The 9,507-nt window shown below is 38.3% G+C and overlaps 1 protein-coding gene across 1 annotated transcript; it reads right to left on the bottom strand.

Moving 5' to 3' along the window:
• Positions 1 to 1,883: 1,883 nt before the first annotated feature.
• LOC126631460 (uncharacterized) lies at positions 1,884 to 3,533 on the bottom strand. Its single transcript, XM_050301585.1, has one exon. The coding sequence runs from the start codon at positions 3,531 to 3,533 to the stop codon at positions 1,884 to 1,886; it is 1,650 nt and encodes a 549-aa protein (XP_050157542.1).
• Between the last annotated feature and the right edge of the window lie 5,974 nt (positions 3,534 to 9,507).

Here is a 9,507-nt window from a genome sequence, read left to right as displayed (position 1 = left end):
ATTTCTACGAGAAATATTTCCGGTCCTTTGACAGCGATCACAAGAGGCAACAAAAGCATGTGAATCCTTGAATAAAGAGGGCCAAAAGAACCCAGATTGGAGAACCTTTGCTGCTGTTTTTGAGGTATTGAAATGTCCCCCACACGCAAGAGAGTGGCAATGATTGAGAATGCTGATTTGCTCATCTTCGAGTACACATCGGAGAATCACTTGATCTGGACAATGTTTATACAAGTACGGATCATCCCAGAAATAGTGTTTGACCATGGAGAGAAATTTCTTCTTTTGTTGAAAATCATATCTTTCGGAATCACACCACTAGCGAAGTAATTTACAAAATCGGCAAACCATGGGACTTTTCCATGTTGGACAGCAAACAAGTGTTCATCTGGAAAAGTTTCATTGAGCGATATAGTTGATTCCACCTCACCATCTTGAATAAGCCTTGACAAATGGTCTGCCACCACATTTTCGGACCCCTTTTTGTCTCGAATCTCGAGATCAAACTCTTGAAAAAGAAGAACCCATCTGATCAGCCTCAGTTTTGCATCTTTTTTAGACATTAAGTACCTCAAGGCCGCATGATCTGTGTATACAATAACCTTCGAACAAATAAGATAGGACCGAAATTTATCAAGTGCAAATACTACAGCAAGCATCTCCTTCTCTATGGTGGAATAATTGAGTTGTGCATCGTTTAAAGTGCGGCTTGTGTAGTAAATAACATGAGGAAGTTTGTCCTTTCGCTGCCCCAAAACAGCTTCTATGGCATAATCGCTTGCATCGCACATCAGTTCAAATGGGAGACTCCAATCGGGTGTTGTCATAATATGGGCTAAAGTGAGCAGATTCTTCAAGATGTTAAAAGCTGATAAGCATTCAGAATCGAACTCAAGAACAACATCTTTCTGAAGAAGATCACTAAAAGGCTTGGCTATTTTCGAGAAATCCTTGATAAATCTGCGATAGAACCCTGCATGACCAAGGAAACTTCGAACTCCTTTCACTGAAGTTGGTGGTAGAAGATTTACAATCAACTTAACCTTCGCTCTATCAACCTCAATACCATTCGCTGAAATTTTATGCCCCAAGACTATGCCTTCTTGCACCATGAAATGGCATTTTTCCCAATTTAACACCAAATTAGTCTCCTGGCATCTTTTCAATACTAGCTCCAAATTGTGAAGGCAATTATCAAACGAAGACCCAAGAACAGAGAAGTCATCCATGAATACTTCTATAAAACGCTCCACCATATCAGAAAATATACTCATCATACACCTTTGAAAAGTAGCCAGTGCATTACATAATCCGAACGGCATCCTTCTATACGCAAAAGTACCAAATGGGCAGGTAAAGGTAGTCTTTTCTTGGTCTTCAGGAGTAATAGCAATCTGATTATATCCCGAGTATCCATCAAGAAAGTAATAAAATGCATGGCCAGCAAGTCGTTCCAGCATCTGATCAATGAACGGAAGTGGAAAATGATCTTTCCGTGTGGAATCATTTATCTTTCGGTAATCTGTACAGACTCCCTACTTCATTTTTTGCCTTGTGGGCAGCAGCTCATTAGTATCACTTTTGATCACCGTCGTACCTTCTTTCTTCGGAACAACGTGAAATGGACTTACCCATCTACTATCAGATATTAGGTAGATCCAAAAGCTTAAGAACTTCTTCACGAACAACTTCCTTCATAAGTGGGTTGAGTCTCATTTGAGCTTTAATGGTAGGCTTGCTATTCTCTTCAAGCAAAATTCTATGCATGCAAACCGTTGGACTGATTCCCTTTATATCAGCTATAGTCCATCACAACACCATTTTATACTCTTTCAGTACCCTAAGTAATTTTTCCTCTTCAAGTGGACTCAAACTTGCAGCAATTATGACAGGTGGGTCTCGGTAGCCCCTAAATAAGCATACTTCAGATTTTCTGGCAATTGCTTCAACTCTAACTTAGGTGCAACCTCAATAGATGGTTGAATTTTCTTTGGAGCTGGTCCCAAAGCCTTAAAATAATGTCTCCGATGCTGATTGTGTACAGGAGCAGAATATAACATTGCTGAAATAGCAAGTACATCTTCATTTGTTCCACCACTCAATTCAGAATGAACCAAGCATGCTTCCAAAGGATCATCCGAATGTTGCTCTATATATTTCAGATTCACTAGCTCTTCCAACGCCTCAACTCGAAAGCATCTTTCAGAATCACTTGGATATTTCATAGCCTCAACGACCTTGAACACCACTTCCTTGCCTTGAACTCTCAAATTGAGGAGACCTTTTTGGACGTCGATAAGAGTTCCAACGGTAGCCATAAATGGACGGCCCAAAATGATTGGAATTTCTCGATCCTCCTCCATGTCAAGTACCAAGAAATCAACCGGTAGAATGAATTGATCAACTCGAACTAGAACATCTTCAATGATTCCTCTTGGATATGTAACCGAACGATCAGCAAGTTGTAAAGATACCGAAGTGGACTTCATCTCTCCAAGACCAAGCTGTTTAAAGATAGTAAATGGCATTAAATTAACACTAGCTCCTAAATCAAACAAAGCTTTTTCAAAGGAAAATTTGCCAATTGTACAAGGAATAGTAAAACTCCCTGGATCTTTTAACTTTGGGGGTAGCTTTTGTTGCAAAACGGCACTGCACTCTTCAGACAATATCACTTTTTCGTGTTCCACAAACCTCTTCTTGTTAGTGCAGATGTCCTTTAGGAATTTTGTATAACTCGGAATTTGTTTCACTGCATCAAGCAAATGAGTGTTAATATGTACCTTTTTAAATAAATCTAAAATTTCAAAAAAGTTCTTGTCTTTCTTAGCCCTTTGCAAACGCTGAGGATATGGAACAGGTAGTGAATAAATCTTTTCTTGTGCTAACTCCTCATCTTGCAATGTGAGTGAATCATTCTCAGGTTTTTCAGACTTCTTTTCTTTCTTTGCACCCTCCGTTTCTATGGTCTTGCCACTCCTTAATGTAATAGCTTTAATGTGCTCTTGGTTCTTCGGATTCACTTCCGGCTGACTTGGAAATTTCCCAATCTCTTTTTCATTCAACGCACTAGCAATCTGACTAACTTGAACTTCCAGCTTCCCAATTGAAGCTTGCTGATTTTGGAGTGTTGTCTGAGTTGCTTGAATGAAGTTATTTGTGTTTGTAGCAAGTTGAGCTATCAAGTCTTCCACTGGTGTCTTCTTTTCTTGTGGCTGGAAATTCATAGGAGGCGGCCTAGCTGGAGGATTCATAACATTCAGATTGTTATTCCATTGAAGATTTGGATGAAAACGCCAACCAGGATTGTAAGTGTTTGAATATGGGTTATTCCGCTGACGAGAAAAATCATTCACTTGATTTGCTTGCTCTTGCATATACTCCGAAAATGAACCAATGTTTGGGCACTCAGTACTTGCATGTATACTTGCACATATTTCACAAACCACATCAAAAAACTTCACAGATTTAACGGTCATCAAATTATCAAACTTTTTATTTAAGTTAGAAATCTGTGCAGCTATGGTAGACATGGCATCAATCTCGTGCACTCCAGCACGTTTGGGTGGTCCTCTTTCCACTCCTCACTGTTGAGAATGAGTAGCTAATGTCTTGAAAAGTGCTGATGCCTTGACAACTGTCTTTGTCATTTGAGCTCCTCCACTAGCAGCATCAATCATTCTCTTGTTTTCGGGAGTCAGTCTTTGATAAAATGATTGCAGCTGCAACCATTCCGGTAAGCCATGATAAGGACACTTCATCAATAAATCTCGGAACCTCTCCTAACTATCATAAAAAGCTTCATAATCAAATTGGGCAAAAGTCATGATTTCATTCTGTAACTTAGAAGTCTTCGAAGGAGGAAAGAATCTTTGAAGGAATTGATTTGCCAACTCATCCCAAGTTGTTATAGAATTAGTTGGCAAATAGTTAAACCAAGACTTTCCCTTGTCCTTGAGTGAAAACGGAAACAGCCGCAATTTGATAGCATCGTTAGTTGCCCCATGGATCTTCAAAGTTTCACATATCTCGACAAAGTCACTAATATGTAAATTTGGATCTTCAGTAGAAAGACCATAAAATGATGGCAACATCTGGATGAATGACGGCTTCAACTCAAACTAATTAGCCGTAATTTCTGGACGCACAATACAAGACGATGTAGCTCCAATAGTAGGAGTCGAATAATCTATAAGAGCACGATTTTCATTCGGGATTATATGGCACAAGCTCAAGACTTCGAGAACGACGATCGTGCATGAACTTCACAAAAACACCTGAAAACGAAAGAAAACAAAAATTAAAATAAAACAAATACACGTAGCAATTGAAATAAGAAAGAGATAGAATTAAATTTCAATCCCGGGCTGCGGTGCCAAAAACTTGCTGCGAAATTTAAACTAACCGAAATTAGTCCAACTTAGTTCCAAATTTTATGCTCGCAAGCGTATGAATCGTTTGATAGTATAGAAAGCAAGCACTTAATATCGTCCCTTAGAAAATGATTTAATTCTTATCAACTAACTTAAATCCAATTGCAACGAAGTGAAACTAGCAAAGATTGATGAAAGATGGTTTTGAGAATTGAAACTAATAGTAAAAACAAATAAAAACAAGAAAGTTTGATCACAATGCAAAAAAATGACAGCCAAGAAAACAAGTTATAATTCAATCGAGTAAAACACTAGAGCGTTCGACTCACCATAACCAATCCTACTTATTTCCTGCAACGAATTATTAACAAATACTCAATCTCATTGATAGTCAAATTTTCCTAACACATGTAATATCTATGGCATCTAGACTATTACGTATATCCTAATTTGCAACCATCCATGGCATCTGGAATAGTTTAACATCATGAAACTCATTACGATCAGTGGAAATTTATATTAAGACTACACAAATCCTAGAGTATGGCATCTACTACTAGGTAATTCATGGTATCTATTTGCAAGAAGCTATCACTCAAGTTGAAAACATGGCATCTGCACAACTTGCATCAAATTTACCAAGTAAAAGTCAAAATGGTAGCTAATCACCAAGACTAAAACCAAGCATATAAACACAACAAACGATACTTAATGAAATTGAAAACTTGAAATAATTCACTTTAGAAATTAAGCATTCATAGTCATGGCTACATCGTAGCCCTAGCTAAGGAAAATTAGTTCCGAAACATTACTGGAAATATCATTGAATTCATAATAAAATTAAAAGAAAAACTAAGTTTAGAAAAGCCTGAAATCCCCATGCTCTGCCACTGCTTACTTCTCTTTGTCTTTGCCGCTGCCTAGTCTTCTCTTTCTTTCTTTTTTCAATCATCACCAGGCTACCTCTTTGATTCCTCCAATTAGCCGTTTTCTTTTTCGTAACCGTCGAGACCTTAATGCCTATTTATTGCCTTGTAACTGCAGTCCTAGCCTCCCAATCAGTTTCTTCGACTCTCTAGTTGCTTAGTAATTGAAATTTTAATCTCCCAAATCAATTGACTTCCAATAAATCTGAAAGTGGTTGAATCCCCAAGTCAATTGACACCAATAAGTAATGGACCAATAACCAGAACCCATGCTCCTGCTAAGAACCCACAAATTGAAATCGGAAATGGAAATTTGGGTTTCTGATCGGATCATATTTATATATATTTTTACTTCGAATTCACTCGTCTTTTCTTTGTTAGTTCCTTATATTTTTGAGCTATTTACGTTATTTTTGTGTTTATAGGATTTGTTATGCAAAGAAAATAAAAATAGAATAAGTGAAATTTTATGTAATAACTTCGTCAAAATTGTATTCCATTAAAATAAGTTGAAAATAAGTACATAGAGTAATTAACGTCTTTCCTATCTAGCCAAAAACATAAACTGAAAAGTAATTTAATGAAAAACTCATTTTCGACATGTTTGTGTGAAATTTGCATGCAGGATCTCTTTATTAAGAGTTTGCAGTCAGTGGGATTATATACTGAAAGTCTTAAAGAACATCGGGAGGAGAATATAGAGAAAAGGAAGCTGCTTTGCAGCTGGAAATGAAGGAATCCAAACATGGGCAGCGGCATAAAATAAAAAGGCAGGAAGCTGCCTTAGCAGCTTGAAAAATTATAAAGAAAAAAAAGAGCTGCTTTTGGCAGCTAGAGAAAGTGACACGGGAGAGAGGAGCATGTGAAAGGAAAGCAGTGCGCCAGGGAGCATGTGAGAGGACAGCAGTGGGCTGTCTTGGCAGCCCAGAGGAGTGACACGGAAGGAGAAAACGTGAGCTGGAGAGGGGGTCAGCGAGAAAAAGGGAATAAGAAGACTGCGAGGAAATAAAAGGGGGGAGTACGGGACAGATTGAAGGAGCTGCTTGGGCAGCGTGAAGAGGGGAGAGAACGGGCAGCTAGAGGGACTAACGGGCAGCTAGAGGGACTGACGGGGAGGTCACAAGCTGCCTTTGGCAGCGTGACTGGCAGAACACGGAGAGAAGCTAGCAGACAGGAGGTGCAGAGGAGAAACCGAGGAGGAGAGCTGCCTTGCGGACTCAGACTGGCGAGCAGCGTGAGCCTCGGGGAGGAGAAAAACAGAAGCAGCAAGCTGTCTTCTCTTTCGGTTAAATCTTTCCGAACTTATATTTTATTTCTGTTTTAATAATGTGTAACTAAATTTATTTTGGCTAGAGGTTAATTCAAAACCATGATTATATTTGTAATATGAATTGATTACATCTAGTTGTGATTCATAAGTTGTGAATTCAATTTACTTATCCGTTCGTATAAAAACTTATTTGTGTATGTTGGTTGAGAGTGCACGCTTAATTTTCATGCATGAATTTGACGCTAGAATATAAGGGAGTTTCACCTAATCGTTATGAACTTATATTCATAAGTAGTGAAGGTTGCTAGTCACAATCACGTTAAGTAAATTCTTGGCATAAGTTTCATGCAAATCATAGTAACGAGTGTCTCGTCAATGCTTATGTTTTTCATAGAACTTAATGATTCTTGCTTGTATCTCTATTATGCAACTCATGTAGGGAACTTGTAGGGAATGTTTTGGGTTGTAGTATGCAATCATCCAACCCAATAACTTGTGGAAAAACTGAGGGTTAATTAGTGCAATTCACGGTTAATTTGGGGCGTTGAGTATTCATAGCTTATCGAAAAGCAACTGGAAATCATTTTGTATGCAAGTATAACATGTGTGGAGAAGAACCCTCTAGCTAGTCTGTCACCTATCCTTTCACCTTAATTTCATGCTCTTGTCAATTCTGTAATTTATTTAAGTTTAATTTACTTTTCGTCAAAACCAAACCCCCCCATTATTAAATTATATTATTTCGTTAGTTTCATTGTTGTTAGTCTTTTAATTCAATTTCCGTCCATTTCAGTTCCTAGTGTCTAAATTTGATTGTTTTCATTATTTTGAGTCATTCTAAGTGTGTTTCGAGTTATTAGAGTTTTTAGCCTAGTTTTGTGTCCTTGAGTCTTGTTTAATATTTTTAAATTAATTTAGAATAGATTAGCAATCCCTCCTAATCCCCGGCCTAGAATGATACCCTACTTACATCTTTACTACAATTGTCACAAAGAGGGTTTAATTTGTGTGTCAAGTAATTCTCACACCAGTTTCCATCTCTTGTTGAATTTTATCGATTAAAGCCCCTTGCTTTGCTGCAATTGTATGTGGCGGTTTGCTCCAGAAAATTTGGATTAGACCTTTCTCTCCTCTATCGGTGTAAATGGAAGGATAAGGCCTTCCTTTGTGCAATTGAATAAATCACGTGCCATGTCTTCCCATTTTGTTGACTTGTCAAACCTCTTTTTTGGACTTGTAAAACAATATGATTCCTACACAAAAATTCAACCAAATAAGCTGCTCTAATTTCTGAAGGAAAGTAAGATTCGGATGAGCCAAAAATGTAATTAAAAATTTCCCAACTTGTGAATATCATTTCAGACCAATTTCAACTTACAAAAAAAATGACAAACACACTTCCACTCAATCCACTTAACTGAACAAAACCACATTCCAACTACTTTACTTGAATTGAACTTAAAAGGATTGAATTCATAATTTTCTCAAAACCATGTAATTTCATTCATTTTGAACAAACATGACACAAGAAAATGTAGCTTTCGGAGTAAAATAAGTAGTAAAATATGTGCTCATCACCCAAGTTTGCCATGTGTAGGTGAAGGTATGCAAGAGCCTGTCATGCATCCAACACCTTCGCCAACTAGCTCCAAGATCTCTCTTAGATGGCCAAACCTTAGTAGCACCGAGCAACTTGTCCATCGTATCGACCTTCGCTCGGCCATGGATATCAAGAGCCACATTGAGAAGGGGATTTCAAAGTGCCCAGTGAAGGACCTTGTGTTGCTTAATGAGGACTTGTCGAAGCTTGTTTCTGCGATTAATGACTTTAACGTTAATTCCTCACTCTTGAGAGTCAAAATTGCCGAACTTATGGCCACCTCAACTGAGTATTCTTCCTTGCATTCTATTTCCTCGAAGAAGTTGAGTCTAGAGGTTAGAGCTCAACAACTTGCGACAATAAACTTATCAATTGCCCAAGTTCGGTCTTCTCAGCAAGCTGCTTTGGAAGGTTATCAAGTCACAATAACTTCTTTAGCTTCCGACAAGGCACATCTAGAAGCATTGGCGGGTGAGCAAGAACAGTTGGAAATCGAAGCATTACGACTTCAAGGTGTTCTCTCGGAGCAGGAAGCTATACTTTCTCAACATCAAGAGGGGATTTCACGCCTAAAGCAAGAGAAAGGCACGGCCATGGAAGTGCCCACCTTGTCCCCCACTGATGTGGAGACTTTGAAGACTTTGGAAGGCTTGCTTGAAGACTATCGTCGTAGTTTTAGGGACATAGGTTTCATGTAGTGTCTTCCGTTTTTTGTACTTTAAGCATTCTTTGTTTTTTTGCTCATTTTGTAATACGGCTTTGTAGCCGAATTCTTCCTTTAAAGAAATAAAGTATTCACATTCTTGAATTTGCTCTTTATTCTTCAAAGTATTTGTGTTTTTGTTGATGATGTGACTGTACTTGAAGTTTTGAAGTTTCAAGTTGCCTACGTACCCTCGGTTGAGGAGGGATCAATTCATGACGTAGTTCAAAGGAATGATGGATTGCTTTTAATGGTTTTGATGGTGTTTTTTTTTATAATGATTTTGATTTTTTTTTCTGTTTTGCCGTACACAGTTTATGCTCTTGCGGGCCAGAAGTGGTGGGTGTCACCTTTTAAGCCTGTACGAACAAGAAGCATTAGGTGTCACTTTTTAAGCTCGTGCGAACAAGGAGCATTGTTGCCATGTTCATCTTAGGCTTATGCAGGCAAATAGCATTGAGTGTCGCCTTTTAAACTCGTGCGAACAAGGAATGTTGAGTGTCGTCTTTTAAACTCGTGCGAACAATGAGTGTCAAATGTTGCCTTTTAAGCTCGTGTGGACAATGAGCATTGTGCTGTGTGCAGTTTAGGCCCATGCAGGCGATGAGCGTTGGGTGTTTGGTTTATAGGTAGTA

Source organism: Malus sylvestris, chromosome 8 (genome assembly GCF_916048215.2).
Source record: "Malus sylvestris chromosome 8, drMalSylv7.2, whole genome shotgun sequence".
Lineage (NCBI taxonomy): Eukaryota > Viridiplantae > Streptophyta > Magnoliopsida > Rosales > Rosaceae > Malus > Malus sylvestris.
This window is presented reverse-complemented; position numbering and strand designations above follow the sequence as displayed.